This window comes from Parastagonospora nodorum, assembly GCF_000146915.1.
Source record: "Parastagonospora nodorum SN15 chromosome Unknown scaffold_1, whole genome shotgun sequence".
NCBI classification, from domain to species: domain Eukaryota; kingdom Fungi; phylum Ascomycota; class Dothideomycetes; order Pleosporales; family Phaeosphaeriaceae; genus Parastagonospora; species Parastagonospora nodorum.
This window is the reverse complement of record NW_001884549.1, coordinates 1,365,240-1,386,125: the sequence shown is the minus strand read 5'-3', so window position 1 is coordinate 1,386,125 and position 20,886 is coordinate 1,365,240. Positions and strand designations below refer to the sequence as shown.

Below are 20,886 nucleotides of genomic sequence, written 5' to 3'. Positions count from 1 at the left end.
GCTCATGACCAATTGGTCGAGCAACTTTTTAGATACGACGCTAAGAACATGACGTGTAAGATTCATGCAGCAGGAGACGGGAGCATGCGGCTCGCGTTGGACGCCTACGAGGCTGTTCGGAAGCAGAACCCTAACGGCCCGAAGCACGAAATTGCGCACTGCAATGCGGTCCATCCAGGTATATAAAGCCATAAGGGGAGACATGTGCGATGATGTTTGAAAGCTGATCTATGTTCTAGATGACGTGTCGCGAATTGCACGCCTTGGCCTCACCGCAGAAATGTCTCCAGCGGTCTGGCACTCTCCAATGGTGCAGGCTGCGCCCCATCTACTGAGGTGGCCATTCAATGATATTTTGGCAACAGGCGCGCACATGACAATTGGCTCGGACTGGATCCTAACTCCAAGCCCGAGTTTGTTTGATCCACTTGCACATCTGGTGGAGAATCTGGAGGTGCCTGGCCCAGTTCAGGAAGGCCTCACCAAAAAACAGGTCGCTGCTGCTGCGCTCTGTCGGATGATCACGCTGGGAGGTGCTGAAGCTGTGGGCAGACATCGCCTGCAGGGTAGCATTGAAGTGGGGAAGATGGCAAACTTTATTGCTGTTGATCGGGACTTTAGTCAGGGAGAGTTTGCGGGAGCTACTGTCTTGAAGACTTGGTTCGAGGGGCGACAGGTGTACAGTTCTGTGTCAGGGCAGTTGGGGTTGTAGTATTCGTCTTTTCAAAGACTAGCTTTGGTTGGTCGTGGACTGCCTAGTATCTACCCCTGGCGTCAGCAAAATTCCTGCCCGCTGTTTCCAACAGAGAGAAGAGGTGAAGAGGTACCCTGTATATATTTAAACATTTATATGAACCAAAGTAAAATGTATCTTGAAGCTGCGTATACATTCAGACTCATCTAAGCTTAAAATAAGCATATGTCTAAAGACCATTAGCTAATGTCGTGTAAATGCAGAGACGGCACTAACTTTTGGCGCTGCCTGGCATCACATCTAGCTCGTAGGCGCATGTTGCGCCAACTACAAGGTGAAGCCGAGAGTAGAAGTCGCCCTTTGGACTCACTCTAGCGTTGCACCTCTATCTTGCCACAGATCCCGTTTCACGCTCATACTGATGTCGTTGTCCTCGATTTTTAGAACGCTCTTGCAATGGTTCATGTCGGGGCAGTGTAAGGTCTCGAATTTCGCAAGAGTCGGCAGCAGGATACAGATTAGGAAAATTCCCGAGCTGGGCACTGTAATAGTAAAGTCGCTTGCATACCAGCACCCGTATACTTCGTCGTATCCCATTGATCTGGTGTCTGGGCCGAGATGATCTCGCAGAGTTTGTACTTCGGTACGATTTACATCTGATAGGACAGGCAGGACTTCTCCTAGTATACTGGTGCTGGTGTTCTGTTTCTCATCGCTGGCCCTCATACAATCTCTCTGTAGTGGGCTTTGCCAGCAATTCACGTAGCGCAGCACCCCCAACAGGTCAGGGCAGCACGCTTCAGGCGTGCCGAATTCGAAACTGGCGTGAAAGCCTTGGTTACTGCAAGCCTTCCGTAACGTCATTACTCTACCACGAACCTTGATTTCGAGAAAAGGTTGGCGGTTTGTACCACGCGTCGTCATGGCTGACAATCCGCCTCTTACTCTCATGCCATTCGCAATTACTCCTGGCGCACACGACTGATTCTGCACTCTATTCTCCACATCTTCCCAAACCCAGGCGCATTTCTCTCCATCACCTGTAGGATCATCGACAACATTGACCGCCACCTCTCGCTGTCCAGACACAACTCCCGAACCTCCCGTAATCCCATCGAAGAAGAATCGCGCGCGATCTTGACCTCAGGGGTCGTTTACATCTGTGCATCGCAGAAGAAGCTTGCGCAGAGGAAGTGCATAGCCATGAACGGCCTCAATGAACTGCCTCAATGAACTGCCTCAATGAACTGCCTCAATGAACTGCCTCAATGAACTGCCTCAATGAACTGCCTCAATGAACTGCCTCACAGAGATGTACTGTCCTTCTGCATTCTCAAAGAGCAACTGTGCTGGGCGTAGATGCTGGGTTGACGAGTCGTGCCAGTGCCACCAGCTATTCAATAGTTCGATTGATACATGCAAGCGTGATTGCGGAGGATCTGTTGCTGCTACATCAAATAGCAAGTTGTTGGAAGGATCGGAAAGGAGTTGCCATTCCAAGAATCCTTGATTGTCTAGTCCGAAGATTTGCACATCTGACGGAGGGTCTAGAATAGACCACTTCAACCTGTTGAAGATATCGTCCGGCTCTAGACCTGTTGGTGGTTGCGCTTCTGGAGGAGGTCCGTACATGAGCAGATGAGGTGGGATGTCTTGCTGCATTCCACTTCGGCCGGTACCAGTCCAACTGTGGCGTCTCCGCAGACATGGCGCTATATTTGATCGAGAGGCAAGTGCTGGTACTTTTCTGCTGATTAAATTTCGAGTGTAATCCGCACAGATGCAGCTATCGCTCTTCGGAAACGATGTATGTGTGAAGGAAGAAGGAAGGAAAGAACTGGGAGCAGCCGCCGCCTGAGAAGCCCCGCGCTCATTGGCTGCATGCCAGCCTGGTGCTGGCAGCAGGAACTGATATTACCGATTATAAAAACAATGAGCAAGAAACGTTCTACTATTGCTCCATCTGGTCGGAATTGACGGAGAGTGATTTTCGTCTGGTGTCGAGTTTTACCTTTTTGTCGTTGCAGGTACCTACCACTGCGTACGGGATCAAGCATGGTGACATGCACCAGGATATCGACTCGACGGCAATGCGCGACTTGTTTATTTATGGCGAACAGCTCAAATAAACCGTAATGCGCGAGGTGTCCGTCTTCGAGCAGCTCTACTTGGTGCACCGCCATAATGCAGCAAGACATCGTGAAATCGTGGTCGTGGTAGCAAAGTGATCAACCACGCACTAAGGTCTCCGCGCACCGCCCACGGCCCACGGAACCTTTCCGAAGCGCCGCGCCCGATCGCCGCTTACCTAACCCCCATCACGAGACTCGCCACCCCAGTCCCATCAATCCTACCCTACTGCACCCCACAAACGCAGATCAAACCCCAGGTCTTATGACCGCAATGATCTCACCATCGTGAAGTTTCTTCAGCGTCACACTCGCAACTCTCTCGCCCAGTGAGCTTTCCCCCGCATCATCATAAGCCACGCGACCGTCGGACGCCTCTTCCACATGATCTGCGGGCCGAGGGAACGTCTTGGCGGAGAGAACGACAGCGATGACTGCGACTGACGGAGGTGGCCTTGCTGTGGAGCGCGTTGTCATACGCCCATGGGTTGATGCCTCACGATGCCGATTCGTTGCTGAAAGACTAGCCCGGGATGTGTGCCGAGGTGGGCGAGGTAAGGGATGGGAGAAATGCTGATGATGATGATGACATTCTTCCCGCCATGTTTTGCTTGCAAAAGAAACAAACATCGTCATTCGCGATCGTCACTACATGGCACTCTCTGTCCAACTCCAAGGTCCGGATGCTAAGCATGAGCTGAAGTGTTGGCGAATAGTAGATGGGTCTTGTGCAACTTGTTTTCTTCACCGCCCTGACTGCTGCTCCGATGCCTGGGGCTACACAAAACAACACATCACGTCGGTGAAGGTGGAGCACATGCTACTGCTACCAAGCGCTGGTCTGGTGGATCTTCTAGGGCTCCTCGGCAGAATAGCGGGTATTATACCACAATATTGCTGCAAAGGGCATGAGATCTTCAACTGCGGCACGGTTGGGTTCCCCGCAAAACAGGACTACAATACTCCCAAGAGTAAAGTATCTGGCGGGACTTTGGAAGCAATAGAAATGTTTCCTCGCACAATATTGTTGAGGTTTTGTAAAATTGGAGGCCTGCCAAAGGGCCGACCCACGAACCATTCGCCAACTGTACATAGTGGATATGTTTCTACCGCATCAAGCAAAACACCCACTCGAACCCTCGCAATCCTTAGCTTAACCCTTGATGTATAAAACCACAGCGTGGCGCTCCGCCATCCGTCTTGAGTCGCATCGGCCGCCGATCCCTGCATCATCGCCACAGCCCCTTTGTCCAATCATCATGCGCAACGCAGCAAACGCGATGGCAGTGAAACACTCGTGCCTGAACGTGCCCTCTGGTCTAGAACAACCCGCAGCCTTCGATTGGGCACGTCTGCCGGGAATTAGGTCCTTCGTCACAACGTCATTGTACATCAGGGATGCTGCCAGCTCACGAGACAGCTGTCCGCGGTGCAAGCGGGTAAAGATGTTCTCGAATTGTGGATTGCGGACGGAGCTGAGTGGGTGGAAGTTCCAAGGCGAGATCCCGGACACCGCTTGGTATATGTCTGGCAGAATTAGAAAGGGTCACTGGGTGCAAGGGTAGCTTTCGGGCACGAAGATCTGGTGGAGGAAGCTTGGGGCATGACTCCTTCTTGAAGCTTGCTTGTTCGTTCGTGCCGTGGTGCCTGGGGTTATATAACGTGGGTAGATCCCCCGGAATGTGGTTCGAGTACCTTTGAGTTATACGAGCTTGTGTATATCAATACTCTTCTTGTAACTGTCGACCATACACCTGGATGAGCTTGTGAAAGCTAGATACAAACACATAACACATCATGGTTGGACAATACCTGACAGCTGCGGCTGTTGGTCTTTTGGCTTTGAGCTCAGCTTCTCCCCTGTAGGTGTCTTGAAGCTTGCTTAAGCTTGCCTAAGCTAATTGTCGCGTCTAGGCAACCGGTTAAGCGCGCCCCATCATTCCCCTACGGCGAGCAGAAAGTCCGTGGTGTCAATGCTGGTGGTTGGCTCGTCCTCGAGCCATGGATTACTCCTTCCGTTTTCGAAGGCAATGCTGCCAAAGATGAGTGGACGTTGACTGAGCTGCTCGGCAAGGACGCTGCCAAGGCGCGCCTCGAGCAACACTGGAATAGCTTTTTTACCAAGGACGACTTTTTCCAGATGGCTGGTGCTGGTTTGAACCACGTGCGAATCCCGGTTGGGTATTGGAGTGTGCTACCACGAGAGGGCGATCCCTATGTGCAGGGTGCGTACGATAAGTTGGGCGAGGCTCTGGGCTGGGCGCAGGAAGCTGGATTGAAGGTCATGATTGATCTCCACGGTGGTGAGTGCAATGTTGTTTGGATACTTGTCCCCGTCCTAATGGAATACAGCTCCCCTGTCGCAAAACGGCTTCGACAACTCTGGCCAGTACGGCAGTGTTCGCTGGACACAAGGCGACTCTGTTCAGCACACTTTGAATGTGCTCAACAAGATCCGCGACGACCACGCCTCCCATCCCGCTGTTTCTGCTATTCAGCTACTCAACGAACCTCTTGGCCCATCTCTCGACATGAACGTTGTTCGTCAGTTCTACATGGACGGCTGGGGTAACCTCAAGAACTCCGAAGTCGCCATCACCTTCCACGATGCCTTCCAGGGCGTCACATCCTGGGGCAACTGGGGCGCAGGCATGTGGAACCTTCTCCTCGACACTCACCACTACGAAATCTTCGACAATGGCATGGTCTCTCAAGACCTTAATGGCCACATCAAGCAGGCCTGCGACTTTGGCAACCAGATGGCGAGCACTGGCAAGAACACCATTGCGGGCGAGTGGACGGGTGGCCTGACCGACTGCGCGAAGTGGTTGAACGGAAAGGACAAGGGCGCACGCTACGACGGCACCCTCAGTGGGTCGTCCAAGGTTGGTGACTGCGCTGGCAAGTATACCGGCTCGGTTGCGGCCCTCTCCAACGACGACAAGTACAACATCGGACGCTTCATCGAGGCGCAACTGGACGCCTACGAGAAGGCTGCTGGATGGATCTTCTGGACCTGGAAGACCGAGGGCGCGCCTGAATGGGACATGCAGGACTTACTTGCGAATGGCATTTTCCCGCAGCCATTGACCAGCCGAAAGTGTAAGTCGCTCGTTCACACTGCCCCGTTGACATGCATGCTGACTTTCTATCTCAGACCCCGGCCAGTGCGGCTACTAAGCATTTCATGCTTGAAGTTACGGTTCCAACTCTTTTCTTGACCCCCTTACACTCACACTCGCTCCGCCCCACCTCGCCTACACTTTTACCGCAAGTAACGACTTTACGAATTTTACTTCACTTCGAAGATACCCCGATGCACTCGCTCGCTGTAGGGCTTGACGTCGTCGCCCACTGTACTGTACATACGCGTTCCGTTGTTTATGTGAAGGATTACCGTGGCCTACCTAGATAGCGCCAAGCAGCACGCGGGCTTATGTGAAACCCGGCAGCTAGCTAGAGATGAATGCAACCGTTGGATCGCCAGCTTACAGTTCGGTACGACGTGAGATGACATAATACGGATGGTGATGTCTAAAATTGCTGGCGATGAGCGACACGCGACACGCGACGCAACGGCACACCGTTGGCGCAATAATTTCGCGCGCACACTTGCCCAAGGCAGCGCAATCTTATCGGTGGCGAAGCTCGTGCTTTGCGAGAAACGTTGCGAACATGATGCACATGTGGTCAGTGAACTGGTGCGACGAGCAGGATCTGGATGGGCGCTGCAGCGCGCCAATCGGCCCGGGCGCGTTTTGCAAACTGGCTTCGAATCGGGCCATTGGTGCCGCCGTAGTCACAGCGTAATGCGGCCTTGATGGAAGCGGCCGAGCAGCGCACAACAGCGCCGATCAAGACTCCATGGAGTACGAAATCTGGAGAAGCCTTGCAGCAGCGCAGTGAAACGTTGTAGACGCTGGACTTCTTTGCTGATTTCTTCAACTGCGCACACTGCGCTCAATATTCGCAGTGGTGCCACCCGCTTGGGCATGTCACCGGTAGTCAGTAAGAATACAGACTTTGGACGCGATTTCAGGCGGCCGCACCTCATTAACGGCTCGCAATTTCCCATAATAGACCGTGCAGGCTCCTTTGCTGACCGGAAAACAGCCTTTTGGCGGAGTCTGGCTTATGGAACACGCCGCGCCCCTGAATGCGAGAAGGCTAAATTACCTTCACCGTCGCTCATTCGCTGCGTGCCCGTAAGCCAGCCCAATGGGCGCAAGCGGCGCAATCTCGAGAGTTCGCGGCGTCGTCTGGGGGACAGGGCCTGTGCTAATGCAGGAACCCAGTTGGGTGCGCTACGCAGGAGATTGGACGCCCGCGTGCGCTTAGGGGCCTGTTTGCAGTCGTGACCGGAAATCGATATAACCTAAGCCTCTCCCTTCTGGCTCTCCTCTTACCTTCTGTACCGCAACCGAACATTCCAACGAAGTCATCTGTTCTTCAGCCTCTCTTTACTCCCGTCTTCTACCGACTCCCACGCTCTCTCAACCTAACATATAATTCTCGCGCCTACGCGTTAATACCATAATACCCACCACCACCGTCAACATGTTCGCCCAGACCGCCATCGTTGCCCTCTTCGCCGGCCTTGCCGCTGCCCAGCACGCCCCCGTTGGCGAGCCCAAGGGTAACCCCATCACCCGTCCTCTTCTCGAGGTATGTATTGACCCCGCATTGCGCGCAATGCCTTGACGTTGTTGCGACAACACTGGAGGAATGCGCCGTGCAACGCGAAACGTGACCAAGGCGCTAACCGCAACCAGGTCGTCCCTGCCTGCAAGCCATTCGAGATCACCTGGCAGCCAACCACCTCGAACAGCGTCTCGCTTGTTCTTCTCCGTGGCCCGTCCACCAACGTGGTTCCCATTTCCACCATTGTCACTGGCATCGCCAACAGCGGCAAATACTCCTGGACTCCTTCCTCCGGCCTCGAGGCTGATGTCACCCACTACGGTCTCCAGCTCATTGACGATGTGACCGGCCAGTACCAGTACTCCACCCAGTTCGGTATCTCCAAGGGCGCCGAGTGCTCCGGTGTCGCTCCCTCCAGCGCTGCTTCCACTGCCTACGGTGGTGGCTACCCTGCCAGCTCCGCCGCTGCCAGCTCTACCCCCGCTGCTGCTTCCAGCGCCCCTGCTGGATACCCCGCCAGCTCTGTCGCTGTTTCCAGCGCTCCCAATGCCACCACCATTGTCACCAAGCCCTCCGCGGCTGCCGTGAGCACCGGTTACCCCGTCGGCCAGAACTCCACCATCGTCATGCCCACCAAGTCCATGTCCGTCCCTAGCTCCCTCCGCCCCACCAGCACTGGTGCTGCCAACGCTACCCGCCCCGGTCTCCCCGAGAGCACCGGCGCTGCCTCCAGCCTCCAGGCCGGTCTCAGCTTCGCTGGTGTCGTTGCCGCCTTTGCCCTTATGCTATAAGCATCTTTTCTGTCAATCACTTTTGGAGCTTGATTGTTCCGCCTAGAAATGTTTATACGTCATGACTTCTTCTTGCATTTGGGTTTATTCTCTTCGTGGCTATTTCGCGCGTGAATAGAAGACACTCCTGGTGTTAATTTAGGGTTGATATATACCCCCGCGTCGGCTCTTTGTTTGTTCCTACCGTCTTGTGTCGAGGTGGGCGGTTGTATCTAGTCAATTAGGGAATGGAAAAAGCGTGCTTGGCATGCGATATAAAATCAATGAGGTGCTTGAATTGCAATGTGGTGATACTTGGATATGCGGACCTATGATCGCTTCACTTGTTTGATCTCGTCGTGGTTAATGTGAATCATGTTGATGATGATGATGTTTGGATCTACTTTGGTGGGTTATGGAACAATCCAGCCTGCCACAGAACGGACAACCGGTGTGATAATGAGAGGCGAAAAATTGTGAGATGTGCAAAGCTGATTGATATATGTATGTATCCTCCTGGCGTGGTGGACCTCAAAGCGATTGATACATGCCATTCTCAAATCTCATCTTCACGCAACAGTCGCACTCGGCATTACATTACATGCGTCTCATTCCAAGCCACCTGCTTCACACCTACTGCGTAATCACGCCATCAGTCATAAGCTCCTCCTCCAAGCCCACCCAATACTTGATCCAATTAAATATCGCACCATGCCACAGCATACTATTCTCCCTCTTCGTAACCCAATGCCCCTCATCCGGGAAATGCAAGAATCGACTCGGCACGCCCATGGTCTGGAGGACATTAAACGTCTGCAACGGCTCGCTGATAACCACGCGGAAGTCGAGATCATTGCCCACGACAAACTCGGGCGTGCTGAAGTTGGCTGCGTGGAACAAGGGGTCCCATTTCTCGTAGTTGGCACGGTCGTTCCAAATCGTGCCGTTGTTGTCGCGCTGGATAAACCAGATCTCGTCGGTGGCGTAGGAGCCCACGTTTGTCATTTTGCCGTCGTGGCACACGAGCGCTTTGAACTCGCGGCCGAGCGCATGGCCCTGGATCCAGTTCATCATGTAGCAGCCGAAGGAGGCGCCGGCGGCGATGGCGCGCGTGGTGTCGATGTAGGAGATGTTGTCGCGCATGTGCTCGAAGACCTTGACGAGGTCGGTGTAGGGGGTGCCGCCCCAGTTGTTTTGGATCTGGGAATTTGGTTAGTTGGGTGGAGAGACGATTCGGGTGCATGTGTTGGTTACCTTGTCGGTGAAGTTCTGGCCGTAGCTGGCTGTTCCGGTGAATTGTGTGGTTGTCACGATGAAGCCTTGATCGGCCCACAATCGCAGATTCCAGCGTACTGACCAGGCATCACCTTGAGAGCTTTGAGGTCCGCCGTGGACAACAAAGGCAAGCGGGTACTTCTTACTAGGATCAAAGCCGGTGGGGTAAAACACGAAAGTTTGGATGTCATCGCCATCGTCGTTCTTTACCCAAAAGTTGGACACGTCTTGAGGCCCTAGGCCCTTCAGCTCGGGGTCGACTTCATTTGCAGTGAACAAGATCTTCTTGTCCTGACCGGGCTGCTGACTGTAGAAGATACGACTGCTCCAGCTTGAGGCGGCAGAGACGAAAGCAGAGCCGTCTGGCAACACAGCAAAGTCAGACAGAGTTGTGTCTGGTCCAGTGATGTTTACGGGCTTGAAGTCTGCCGCGGCATCCTGAGGGATGATCCACAAGCGAACAGACGCATGTAGCTCTGAAATCACCCAGAGGTCAGAATCGTCGGGGCTCCATGAGAGACCTGAGGGCGCCGAGTCCCAATCTTCTGCAACAGAGCGTATCTTGGAGTTCAGGCCATCAATCTCGGCGATGTAGAGCTTGTATCGGTCAGATTCGTAGAAAATGCCATCTTGCTGGCCATAAGCAATCTTCTTGCTGTCATGCGACCACGTGGGGTAGCCAGACGCACCCTGAGCGGTCTCAGGTGCAGTAGTTCCGGGGCCGTTTATGGGCACAGCAACTTGAGAACCATCGTGTGGAACAATGTAGATGTAACTGGCAGTGTAGTTTGCCTTGGCGAGCTCCGGTGCTTTCGTGCGGAAAGCAACCGTGCTACCGTCAGGGGATAGGTCGTAGTCGCCAGGGTCACTTGAGGAGCCTTGAACGGGGCTTTCGGGACGGGTGACGGTGTAGTTCATGCCATTGAGCAAGTTCTTCATCTCTCCAGTGAACGCGTAGCTACCGTTTCCACCAGCCAAACATCCAGAAAAGACCGAGTATCGCTCTTGTGTAATGTAGTAGTTCCAGTGACGTACGAAGTTAGAAGAGTACAGCTGACCCAGACTCTTTTGCTTTGATGCAAGCTGGGGATTGTAAGCAGATCCATTGTTTCCGTATGCCAAAGTGTTGACGACGAAGTTGATATCGCCCGATTCGGTCTTTGCAGCCTTGAGGCCAGCAAACGGCGCACCGAGAGATGCAACAAGTTTTCTGTATATCATTAGCGTTCGAACTACAATTTGTTTCTGGAGGCTGCCTACGGTGAAAAGGTGGAAGCGCTGAGATCCGCAGTGTACAAAGTCACACCTCCAGGAATGGCCTCGTTTGTGGCATTAATGTAGAGGATACTGTCGTCGCTATCGCCAACCCAGACAACTTCAGAGACAGCGCTGTTGAAAGGAGCTTTGGTGATGTTGCCGGTTTTGGTGTCGATGAAGTGCCAGGTCGTTGTTGTCTTGGCAGTTGTCCAGTTGTACTTTGCCTCAGAAAACAATGCTTTATCCTGTTTTGTCAGCGTAGGTCACAAACAAAGATCGTGGCACATACTCCCTTGGCATTCAAGATGCCGGTGCTTCGTCTCGGGGCAGCAAGCATGCCCTCCGTCGTGATAGCCTGCACGGACCCTAGAAGGAGGCCAGCGGCCAAAGCTACACATTTCATCGCCATGGTTCAATTGACTGATCGCGACGAGGATTCGAAGACGCCGGGCCATGATGCACACTTTAAAGTCACCCAGAAACTCGGATAATGGTACCGGTGCACCGTTGCTGCCAAGAAGGTACAAGTCTAAAAGGGAAGGAGCCAAGGAAAGCTTTCTGCGGCTTGTCCAAAGTTTGATGGAGCCGACGCTCGGCGAGCGTTGGATTTGACGGGCCTGCTCGTGATGGTCATGTTGTGTTCCTCGACCTGCCGCATGAGGATGGATCTAGAAAGAAAAACTGGTGGCGTATGCACGATGGATGGCGGGCATGCCAAGCGTTGCGATAAAGCAGGCTCGGCGGTGCGATGCTTCGCATACTTGGGGTCTAGAGTGTGGTCGCGATGGAATTTTTTCGTGGTCTTTGATCTGACATGAGACTGGGACTGGACGTTCATTCGCGGCCTGATGTCGAGGCCTGCGACGTCATACAGGGTCGCGCTTGCTGCACGACATAGTTACTGACAGCTGCCTCGAACTGCGATCTTTAAGATGAAAGTTGTTGTTTGAGTTTATTGGAATCTGACAATCTCCAGCTGCCATGTGAAGATTATGTCACATTCGAGATTTCGCGAGAAAGATCAGCTGATATAGCATCGATCGGGTTCAAGCTGAACAACCATACTATGCCTGATGCGAGGGCGGAGACAGCGCAATCGTTCGACATGGCAAGATGCGCTTTGTAAATAAATTTAAAATGCAAAGTGCACGATGAATCACATGAAAGGTATTTGGCTCTCTGCCTAGGTGGTGAGAATGTGGTCATACCAACAAGGGCCAAGCAGATGCGGTTAAGCGGCACAGGGACTCATTGATACGCTGGTAGCGCATGAGTGATGGCATCACGCAATGACATGGTCTTCTTCGTCGGACACGTTCTCGAAGGCTGTCAGAATGTGCATCATGCTCGGGATAATTTAGTCGTGGTGACACGGGGAAGATGGGAGGGGTGGAACGTGGTTGGGGAGGCATGAGCTGGATCGACGGCGAAACAGAAATAGGTGCGTGGCTGTGCAGAAACGGGTCGTCTCAACACAGTCGAGGTGGTGATCCTTGCGTCTTCCAGCCGCGCATGGTTATTGAAGTGTTTCAATGCAAGGACGGTCGACGGCGAGCATGACAGGCAGTGATTGTCGAGATAGGGGATAGGAGCAGCAATGCGTGGAGACAGTCGCAGCGTTGCGGACATGCAGAGACGGGCGCACGTATTTCTTTAATTAGGCGTGCCACAGCCAATCAGCAGACATGGCAGGGCAGGCGAGGACGACTCAGGAATCGCGATGAACACCAGCTCTCCTGTCACGTTTCTTGTAAGACATGCGATTCTCTAGCGCTTTGTATGACGTTGTAGAACGTGGTCGATATCAGGCAGCCTATGGAGAGGGATTCCGACCTGATTTGACGCAGTGCATTGCAACGCATGGCCTGATTGACGGCCATCTGCCGAGTGGTGTGCGAAGACAAGGCGAAGTCGACGTGCCTATACTCTCACACGAGGGATTCGCAGCTAAAGTCGCGCTTGCAGCTGCACCCCGCCACCTCAGGAGTCTCACCCGTCTCCGTGGGCCAGTCCGTGTTGAGTCCGGTCTTGTTTTGTCTTGTTGCTGCTGAGCACTCTGCCGGACTGCCTTCACTTCGTACATTCGCTACCACGCCGTTGCTGAGCAGAGCATCCTAGGCTGCCCCTGCCAACGCACCAACGCACCATCGCTCCTGCCTCCGCGCGTCTCAGCTCTGGGCAGGCCATCCTCGTCCACTGTCTTGGGAACAGCCGTCGCTGAAAGAGGCTCTTGCCCATCACCACCGCCGGCCCAGCCCAGCGACAGAAAATCTTCGAGTTGCGACCACCGCCGGCGAGACGTCATCACCACCACTTTCACCCGCGCATGCGACCGCCCCAATCGCCGCCTCCGACCCGCCATTCCCACTGCCGGCAGAGTGAAGACATGAAGAAGGAAGGTGCGAGGCAATAATGGCAGTCACGACACTGCGCACTCACGGCGGCACCCTTCTCGAGATACCGGCGCATCAACATGCACAGCGCCCCCCGAGGTCGCGCCGGAAACCATGCAGCATGCCGCCTGTCTGCGGGTTCCCGATGCTCCTCCTCCTTCTTGCCCTCACCTCGTTCCTCCCGCTCGCCAGCGCCGTCTTTGTCAGCTTCGAAAACTGCCTCGAGCCAGTCCGTCTGCGCGACGAAGCCAACTCGCCGTACCTCGCATTCACCCCCAAGTATGTGTGGGCACATTTCGACACCGTTGACCCGAATCACCCCTTGAACATCACCGTATATGGAGACGTGTCGGGGCAGACCACGTCGGGCACCTATCCGGATAAAAACAGCCCGACTTGGACGGACAATTCTAGCACCTTTGGCAAAATCGTGGATCTGGAGCCGGGCAACAAGCTCTACACCACGCTGCTCCAGAGTTACAGGGTGCTGACGTATTCTGCTGCCATTCCCGAGCCGCGCCAGTTCTGCGACACAACTCGGGGCTGCCCAGTCGCGCCTGCCTTCCCTGCCAATGCGAGCAATCCCCAGGAATTCCGGACCTTCAATGTCTCCAACAACTTCCACAGCTCATATTCCTTCACCACTTGGGCAGCAACACTAACCATCTTGTCCGGCAACACAGACAGGCAGGCGCTAGGCTGCGTGTCTGCCAATATCACACCAGACCTAGGCCCCAGGTTATCCAGCTCGCTGCGTTATATGCCCGCGGCTGTGCTCGCGCTCGTGGCTCTTGCAACCATTTTCGCTGCGACGTGCAGTCCATGGGGTACCTCGAACGTGTTCCACTGGACAAGCAATTATGGACGCGACGAAGACCTGTTGCGGCTGGTCACTCCTGGCTTCGGTGACTGCCTTCAGTATATTCAATTCATCGTATTGGCGGGCAGCTTGAGTCTGAACTATCCTGGCTTTTTTCAGCCGGTAGTTAGCCAGGCCAGTTGGTCACTTCTGCTCTTCAACCAGAGCTTTGTAAGCCAAGGGAATGGATCCCAGAGTCTTGTTGATGGCATCTACTTTGTGAACGGCACCTACGGACTTACGCGCATGAGTCAGTACGTGGGCATGACCAGAGAGCGAGACATGTGGGCATGCATGGCCATCTTCCTGCTTGTTCTTATCGGCATTGTCATTGTCATCACCCAGCTTGGCTTCCTTGGACGATGGGCTTACCGAAAGCTCACCCACAACCAGGGTGGTGACCTTACCGGCAAGAACTGGCCCTTCACTGCTGGCAACGTGGTCCGGATCGTCTTCAACTACTTCATGCTACCTATCATTTGCTTATCTTTGTTCCAGTTGGTGGTAGCACCTCGCTCTTCGGGCTCCGTCGTGGCTACTGCTGTCATCCTCCTAATTGTGGTAGCCGGATCTGCGTCCTTGATCTTTTGGTCCATTTTCACTACGAGGCCCCGTGCCCACCTTTTCGACGATCTACCTACCGTCTTGACCTACGGACCTCTCTACAACACCTATTCCGACGACGCCGCTCCGTTTGCATTCATCCCTGTACTTCTGACCATCATACGCGCCATTGCTATTGGCGCTATCCAGCCTTCCGGCATTGCGCAGATTATTATGCTTGCAATCTGCGAAGTAATCCTAATTCTTACCTTACACGCCTTCAAACCATTTCAGTCGAATACCTCGATGAACGCCTATCACACTTTCTTTTCGGCGGTACGACTAACGTGCATCCTGCTCTCAGTCGCCTTTGTTCCTTCCCTGGGTGTCTCAGAAGCACCAAGGGGATGGATTGGATACATCATCCTGTTGCTGCACGGCATAGTCCTCGTCTTTGGCTTCTTCCTCAACGCTCTGCAAACAATTATCGAGGTCGCTGCGAGGCTTGCAGGTGCTGGAGCAGACCAGCGAGGAGGACTCACCAAAGTCTTTGGCAAACGACAACTTTCCAAGCGCCACCATCGAAAGCAGCGCAGCAGCTTGAATTCGACGGCAACAATGCTACACCACGACGAGAACAAGAACATCCGGCTCATCGACAGTCGATCAAGAAGCCTTTCTGCCAGCTCGGGTGTCCTCCTAAATGGTCCGTACGATAGAGACAGTCAACGCGCCAGTGTGGGCTTCGAAGGCTTCAGCCAGGGTGAATACAGCAACAACGGAGGAGGCACTAGTCCAGGCACGCCTGGGATCAATGCCACGCCCTTCACCTTCCTCGGTGGTGCTTCTTCTCAAAGCTCGCGACGGCCAACAATGGGCACGACATTTGACGCTGCGGATCCATACTACCGTCCTCCAAGACCGCGCAAGCACACAATGGACTCGCTTGGGCCTGGCGCATCAGGCAGGCCATCCATCACTGCAGACGTCGCAGATGCGCCCTACTCGGACAATGTCGACATCGAAACAGGCGACTTAGGAGAAGGACCGTCTCGAGCTTCCGGAACCCCTGCTCCAGCCTATCTACGGATGAATAAGGATGACTCTGACCCGAACCTTGAGCGACGGAATAATACAGATTACTCGGTTCGAGAATCCGACTTTTACTACGGACTTCGTGGACCGGCCCTGTCCTCGCAACCTACGCGCAAGTTGAAGACTGGACCTGCTGACCCAATGAGCCCAGTGTCGTCCGCAACTGGCTGGTTCAAGAGCTTGAACCTCATGGGTGGCAGGAAGAAGGAAAAGAGCAAGGGTTTCGAGGTGGTCAGAAGTACACGCATGCCACCACAGATGATGGCAGTAGAAGAAGACGGCGAGTCTCCTGAGGTTGCGCAAGAGCCATACCGGGACAGCCCTGAGTCTCCACCACGGAATTCAACAGCGAGGGCTTCGCCGCCTCGACGGCAGAATTCTTTAGGAGTTGCGTCAGCGGGTGTTCTCGCTGGTGATCGGAGACGGTCTTCTGACAGCTACTCCAACGCGAGTGACGTGGAATTTGAGCCCGTTAATCGCATCTCCGCCATTGCACCCACTCTTGGGCCCATCGAGACTGGCGGTGGCATTGAACTGCCCAGCAGGATAGGATCGCGAGCATCGCGTGTCACACAGGGGCGGGCGGGGCCTCCAAGTCGCGCCCCTACTCTTCCTCGAAAGAACTCGCGACGGACGCGGTCCACGGAAGCTGCAATACATCCGGATCGGTTGTCGACTGTGATGGACACATCATCACCACCTCCACCACCTCCACCAATGTTTCCAACCAGCCAACAGAGCCAACATCTCCACCCCACGCCTGGCGGCCTACCGATCCGCCTACCTTTCGGCTCTACAGAACCTTCGCCGTCACCTGAACGCTCACCCAATCGTTCTGCCGCGTCAAGTATCTTTCCCAACGATGGTGTCAGCGACTTCAATGTTCCACCACCACCGATAGGGGCGCAGGGCAATCGGCCTCTGAGCACAGGGTACGTCCAGCACCACGTGACAAAGGATAGTCTACAGAGCGACGGATACGACGCTGGAAGTCACCTAGAGGCATCAGCCGAATTTGTCGATCGAAGTCGCAGTGGCAGCACGCAGAGAAGCGCACGAAGCCGGTTCTCTATGCACTAGGCGGCCACACATATTCATTTTCAGTACATCAGCGGAACTACATATACCCTTCTTTTTAATTACACATTCCTTATTGTCACGAGTCTCCTTGCTGTATAGTCGCAGTAGCATCAAAAGCAGTCTTTTCTGGCGTTGGTTGAGGATAAGCATCGCGCGGCGTAGAGGGTGCATATCGAGTACACGACTTTTGGATTAGAGCTGGGCGAGAGGTGTATTTGTTGTTTTGTACGTTATGTGGATTGGCAGATGGATAGCTACGTACACTATTAATTCGATGACTTTGAGCATTATCTTCAGCATTACCTTGCAATAACGAAAGTGACAAAGTTGCGGTGTCGGGCCGTTGATAGTCCATAGCAAGGGTCGCGTGCTTAGCTGGGGTTTGTTTTGGCGCGATAAGCCGATAGCATCACATCATGGGTTATCGGCGCCTGAGGCACGAGACGTCAGTTCCTCCAGGCCGACCGAGCGTAAGTCTCCAACAGGCCGGGAGTACCCTCACTGAACAGCTTCGCTAGCACAAGAAGTTATATATCTCACTGCGCATCGCTTCAGGCTCAAGTATTTTTGTCACCTGTCCAGGAACGTTGCCGTAGCCCACTAGCTGTACCGGACCCCCGATCCCCGCGGGAACCACATTAGCTTCACCACGACGCTCTGCTGTGCACAGTGAGTGAACCGTTGATAACAGTGACCGGAGCACTGATAGAAGGCAGTAGAGACATCTTTTACTGCATTTCCAACGCCGCCTCAACGGTCATCACGCGCGGACTGGGTGGCGGCATGTCGCCGTGAGCGTCCGATCACATCCCTACGCCCATCGCCATTGCCTTGCACCCTCACAGCGCACTCGACCCCACCGCCGGCTCGTCAGCGCACCGTTTTCCTCGCCCGCCTCCAACCATCGTGAATGCACCCGCTTCAATAACATGGCGCCGAACAATACCACACACAACGCAGGACCCTACCCGCCACGGCATTCGTCGTTCCAGAACCAGCATGATAGAGTGCAGGACAGCGCAGGAACAGCAGAAGAGGGAGTGAACGAGGCATACAGAGGCTCTAGTTATCCGCATGGAGTGGTAGCATCACACTACTTGGCCCAGCAACCGCCGAATGCACGCGAAGGGGAAACTTGGATGGACTTCTTAGCCGACCCGAATGTGAGCCGCTCGCGCAATACTACCAACCCAACCCACCCAGAGACCTCTGCACAATCTACGTCCTCACGATACAACCTCCCGAATCGGCCACCGCGTACCGATTCCTCGTCGTCCCTCAGCTCAGACCGCAAGAGGCGTTTGACCGCGGCCGACTCCCCAATGAGACGACCTTCAAGTATCAGAATGCACTCGAGCAACCCAGGGGCCTCAAATTCGGATCCCATTGTCCTAAACTCTTCCCCTGTCGCCGCACCATCTCCACTTCCACCTTCACCAGCACCGCCAATTGGCAATGACGCCCGAAGAAGGGGGAGCGAGATTGTGCTACCATCATGGCAGCCAGACGCCGAAGTGTCTCAGTGTCCTGTATGCAGACGAAGCTTTACATTCTTGTACAGGAAACATCACTGCAGAAAGTGTGGAAGAGTCGTGTGTGCCTCGTGTTCACCGCATCGCATCACCATTCCACGGCAGTTTATCGTTCACCCACCTACGGAAAGCCTTTCCAATTTTGTCGACCTGACTGGCGACGACGATGACAACAACATGTCTCCATTTGGGCCGCTCCGCAATCCAGCGTTGGGTGGAGGCGAGGAGGTTCGTGTATGTAATCCATGCGTGCCGGACCCGAACTACGGCCCCCCACCCCAATATACCCCAAGCGTACCACCACGACGTCCAAGTCAAGCTTCAAGCCATCACTTTGCATCTAGGCCGCCGACGCATCCCCGTGCTCACCGATCATCATCGAGCGTGCACGATGCTTCGCGAACAGTCGGCCATGGACAAACGTCGCGGTCCCAAGAATCTGCTGGCGACACTAGGCGAGTGAGTTATCACGGCGGACAAGCAGGCGGAGAGCGCTGGCTACCACCACTACCCTCCAGTCACACGCAGCCGTCCGCTTTTCACACTTCTCGATCCACCTCATCTACATCCCGCTACACCACTGCCAACAATGGCCACCTCCCCTTCAATCTCGGCCCAGGGTCCCAATCCGGCCTCAACATGTACCCCCGATCAGCCTTCACACCCTACCCGCAACCCCCTCGTCGCCGCGAAATCGCAGAAGAAGATGAATGTCCCGTCTGCGGCAACGAACTACCACCCAAAGGCCTCAACGGCGATGAAACTGTCCGCGAACAGCATATCCAGGAATGTCTCGCCCTCGCAACGCACTCTGCTTCGCCCGCGCCCGCACCGTTGGCTTCTGCGTCCCTGCCCATTCAGCGTACTCGCGGCATGAGCTCTGCCGCCGAAGCGAGCACTGGTAGCAGCCGCATGGCGCACGCCGCGCGTGGCATGTTTACTTTCACGGCGACGGAGAAGGATTGCGTGGACGCCGAGGGCGAGGAGGAGGAGTGTATCATCTGCTTTGAGGAGTATGAGGCCGGGGATAAGATGGCGAGGTTGGTGTGTTTGTGCAAGTTTCATGAGGTAAGTTTCCATGTCCCCGTTTTGCGCTGCTGGGAAAGAACGACGGGGGCTAACCTATTCGACAGAAATGCATCAGGGAGTGGTGGGGGAAGAAGGGGCGGGGCGCGTGTCCGACGCACCAGTTACATGAGTAGAGGGAATGAGTATGGAGATGGTTATCTTGGGAAGGCGTTTTGTTCGGCATTGGCATTGGCATATACCCCCTTCCTTCACTTTTACAAATGGAATCTACACTACAAGCCTTGAATCAGTGGAGTTTCTCCAGCATCACATGTCGCTGCCTCTCCTCCTTTCCTTTCTAGTTCCCCACTGCAGGAATGAAGAACCTACCCGTGATGAAAACGATGGGGAAAATACCCCTTGCACGCCGATCTCTGGCGTTATCTTCGCTGCGGGATGGAGACTCGTTGGGACAAAGATAAACTACTCCCCCAGAGTCACGAATTCCCGCACGTGTAATCTGCCCACCCGATGAAGCATTTCGATAGCGAGCGACTGTAGCATAAAACGAGTACATCTGTATAGACATCAAAAGCCTCGGTGCTATGGCATATGTGTTGGTTTACTACTATCACCATACACCTGCTCGTGGGTGTATGAGCAGTTCTTCTGCGCACATTTGAGTCCTTGCTTTTGCCGCTCAGCCAAGGTCTATCCAAGGTGAAACTTCACGAGCGTAAGGTGTGGTGTTAACTCGCAGCGAAGTTGACGTGATGTAGGTGTGCATTGTTTGTATTCCAGATTGACGAGTCTCACTCACTCAATACGACGCGTAATCGGTATGTGACTTGGCTTCACTTCAACACAATCAGGCGGTTCTGCTATATCTCAGGAAGCGAAGAATCCTCAAAATATAGTGGCCTGTTACCCAGGAAGTGTAGGAGAAACTGCTGAACGTGTGACTTCTGCGCGAAGCCAAGCTTGTCTTTAAATGCAGCTGAAGTGACTGTATTTCAGCGCAGACAGTACGGCGAATATGCGTACCCGCGGCAGGAAGACGGACGAATCAAAGGTAGTGGGGTGAGGTGCAATGGTAGTGTTTGGAGCATGTTCTACTTCCCTTCCAGTGCAAAAGACTTGGAAGCAAGACTATCTGGCTGTCTTGCAAAACGAGACGGAGTTTGCATTTCGGAAGTGACGCTGGGGCTGGGAAAGATGCACTGTTCAAAGCTGCGTATCTGCGTATTCCGATCACATACCCCAATGGCCGCGCCGGACTGAATTAGCACTTGCTGCATTTCTACTCCTATCGATAACAGTCATACATATATCCTCGAATGCAAAAGCCCAGCTCTATTTCTGCTATCTTGCAAGACGAGGCAGAATCCACATTCTGCAAGCGGTACTAGAGTTCAGAGAAATGCACTCTCCAAAGCTGCGTGTCATCGTCGCATACCCAAACGCCAACGCCTGACTGAAGTTTTAAATCCGCACAGCTGCCCACTCCCGTCGCTATCGCCTCATCACCCCCCCCCCCCACACCCCCCAAAAATTGTGAATGAAAGGTTTCCCCCCCGGCACTGTACGGGCCGTACTGTCTGGGCTCAACC

General features: G+C 54.1%; 10 protein-coding genes across 10 annotated transcripts in view; 7 read left to right on the top strand and 3 right to left on the bottom strand.

Moving 5' to 3' along the window:
• Nucleotides 1-48: 48 nt before the first annotated feature.
• SNOG_00608 (hypothetical protein) lies at nucleotides 49-712 on the top strand (the record flags this gene model as incomplete). Its single annotated transcript, XM_001791237.1, has 2 exons — nucleotides 49-178; nucleotides 240-712. The coding sequence occupies 2 exons, from the start codon at nucleotides 49-51 to the stop codon at nucleotides 710-712; spliced, it is 603 nt and encodes a 200-aa protein (XP_001791289.1).
• Nucleotides 713-1,972: 1,260 nt separating this feature from the next.
• On the bottom strand, nucleotides 1,973-2,892 carry SNOG_00607 (hypothetical protein; the record flags this gene model as incomplete). The annotated part of the gene is made up of 2 exons (XM_001791236.1): nucleotides 1,973-2,406; nucleotides 2,730-2,892. The coding sequence occupies 2 exons, from the start codon at nucleotides 2,890-2,892 to the stop codon at nucleotides 1,973-1,975; spliced, it is 597 nt and encodes a 198-aa protein (XP_001791288.1).
• Nucleotides 2,893-4,620: 1,728 nt separating this feature from the next.
• Nucleotides 4,621-6,003, top strand: SNOG_00606 (hypothetical protein; the record flags this gene model as incomplete). Its single annotated transcript, XM_001791235.1, has 4 exons — nucleotides 4,621-4,685; nucleotides 4,738-5,126; nucleotides 5,176-5,925; nucleotides 5,981-6,003. The coding sequence occupies 4 exons, from the start codon at nucleotides 4,621-4,623 to the stop codon at nucleotides 6,001-6,003; spliced, it is 1,227 nt and encodes a 408-aa protein (XP_001791287.1).
• A 1,231-nt stretch (nucleotides 6,004-7,234) lies between these two features.
• SNOG_00605 (hypothetical protein) lies at nucleotides 7,235-8,523 on the top strand. The gene is made up of 2 exons (XM_001791234.1): nucleotides 7,235-7,488; nucleotides 7,596-8,523. Exons 1-2 carry the CDS (start codon nucleotides 7,381-7,383, stop codon nucleotides 8,253-8,255), a joined length of 768 nt encoding a protein of 255 aa, XP_001791286.1. The 5' UTR covers nucleotides 7,235-7,380; the 3' UTR covers nucleotides 8,256-8,523.
• Nucleotides 8,524-8,708: 185 nt separating this feature from the next.
• SNOG_00604 (hypothetical protein) lies at nucleotides 8,709-11,175 on the bottom strand (the record flags this gene model as incomplete). Its single annotated transcript, XM_001791233.1, has 4 exons — nucleotides 8,709-9,434; nucleotides 9,489-10,719; nucleotides 10,770-11,011; nucleotides 11,056-11,175. The coding sequence occupies 4 exons, from the start codon at nucleotides 11,173-11,175 to the stop codon at nucleotides 8,868-8,870; spliced, it is 2,160 nt and encodes a 719-aa protein (XP_001791285.1). The 3' UTR covers nucleotides 8,709-8,867.
• A 1,311-nt stretch (nucleotides 11,176-12,486) lies between these two features.
• SNOG_00603 (hypothetical protein) lies at nucleotides 12,487-13,148 on the top strand (the record flags this gene model as incomplete). Its single annotated transcript, XM_001791232.1, has 3 exons — nucleotides 12,487-12,516; nucleotides 12,614-12,775; nucleotides 12,885-13,148. 3 exons carry the CDS (start codon nucleotides 12,487-12,489, stop codon nucleotides 13,146-13,148), a joined length of 456 nt encoding a protein of 151 aa, XP_001791284.1.
• Nucleotides 13,149-13,280: 132 nt separating this feature from the next.
• On the top strand, nucleotides 13,281-16,736 carry SNOG_00602 (hypothetical protein; the record flags this gene model as incomplete). The annotated part of the gene is made up of 1 exon (XM_001791231.1): nucleotides 13,281-16,736. The coding sequence occupies one exon, from the start codon at nucleotides 13,281-13,283 to the stop codon at nucleotides 16,734-16,736; it is 3,456 nt and encodes a 1,151-aa protein (XP_001791283.1).
• Nucleotides 16,737-17,152: 416 nt separating this feature from the next.
• On the top strand, nucleotides 17,153-17,646 carry SNOG_00601 (hypothetical protein; the record flags this gene model as incomplete). The annotated part of the gene is made up of 3 exons (XM_001791230.1): nucleotides 17,153-17,206; nucleotides 17,333-17,405; nucleotides 17,453-17,646. 3 exons carry the CDS (start codon nucleotides 17,153-17,155, stop codon nucleotides 17,644-17,646), a joined length of 321 nt encoding a protein of 106 aa, XP_001791282.1.
• Nucleotides 17,647-17,665: 19 nt separating this feature from the next.
• On the top strand, nucleotides 17,666-19,470 carry SNOG_00600 (hypothetical protein; the record flags this gene model as incomplete). Its single annotated transcript, XM_001791229.1, has 3 exons — nucleotides 17,666-18,265; nucleotides 18,374-19,336; nucleotides 19,402-19,470. The coding sequence occupies 3 exons, from the start codon at nucleotides 17,666-17,668 to the stop codon at nucleotides 19,468-19,470; spliced, it is 1,632 nt and encodes a 543-aa protein (XP_001791281.1).
• A 1,199-nt stretch (nucleotides 19,471-20,669) lies between these two features.
• The window catches only part of SNOG_20007 (hypothetical protein), a gene marked incomplete at its 5' end in the record, with an annotated part of 659 nt that continues 442 nt past the window's right edge, over nucleotides 20,670-20,886 (bottom strand). The window contains one exon of the mRNA XM_001791228.1: nucleotides 20,670-20,803. Within this exon, the coding sequence (XP_001791280.1) occupies nucleotides 20,800-20,803 (4 nt within the window). The 3' untranslated portion in view covers nucleotides 20,670-20,799. The remainder of the gene's footprint in view (nucleotides 20,804-20,886) is intronic.

Bases quoted from the DNA above. Each gene is read 5' to 3' on its own strand.
- SNOG_00605 (XM_001791234.1), top strand. From the start codon at position 7,381: ATGTTCGCCCAGACCGCCATCGTTGCCCTCTTCGCCGGCCTTGCCGCT. The intron at 7,489-7,595 runs GTATGTATTGAC...AACCGCAACCAG, and splicing joins TCACCCGTCCTCTTCTCGAG to GTCGTCCCTGCCTGCAAGCC.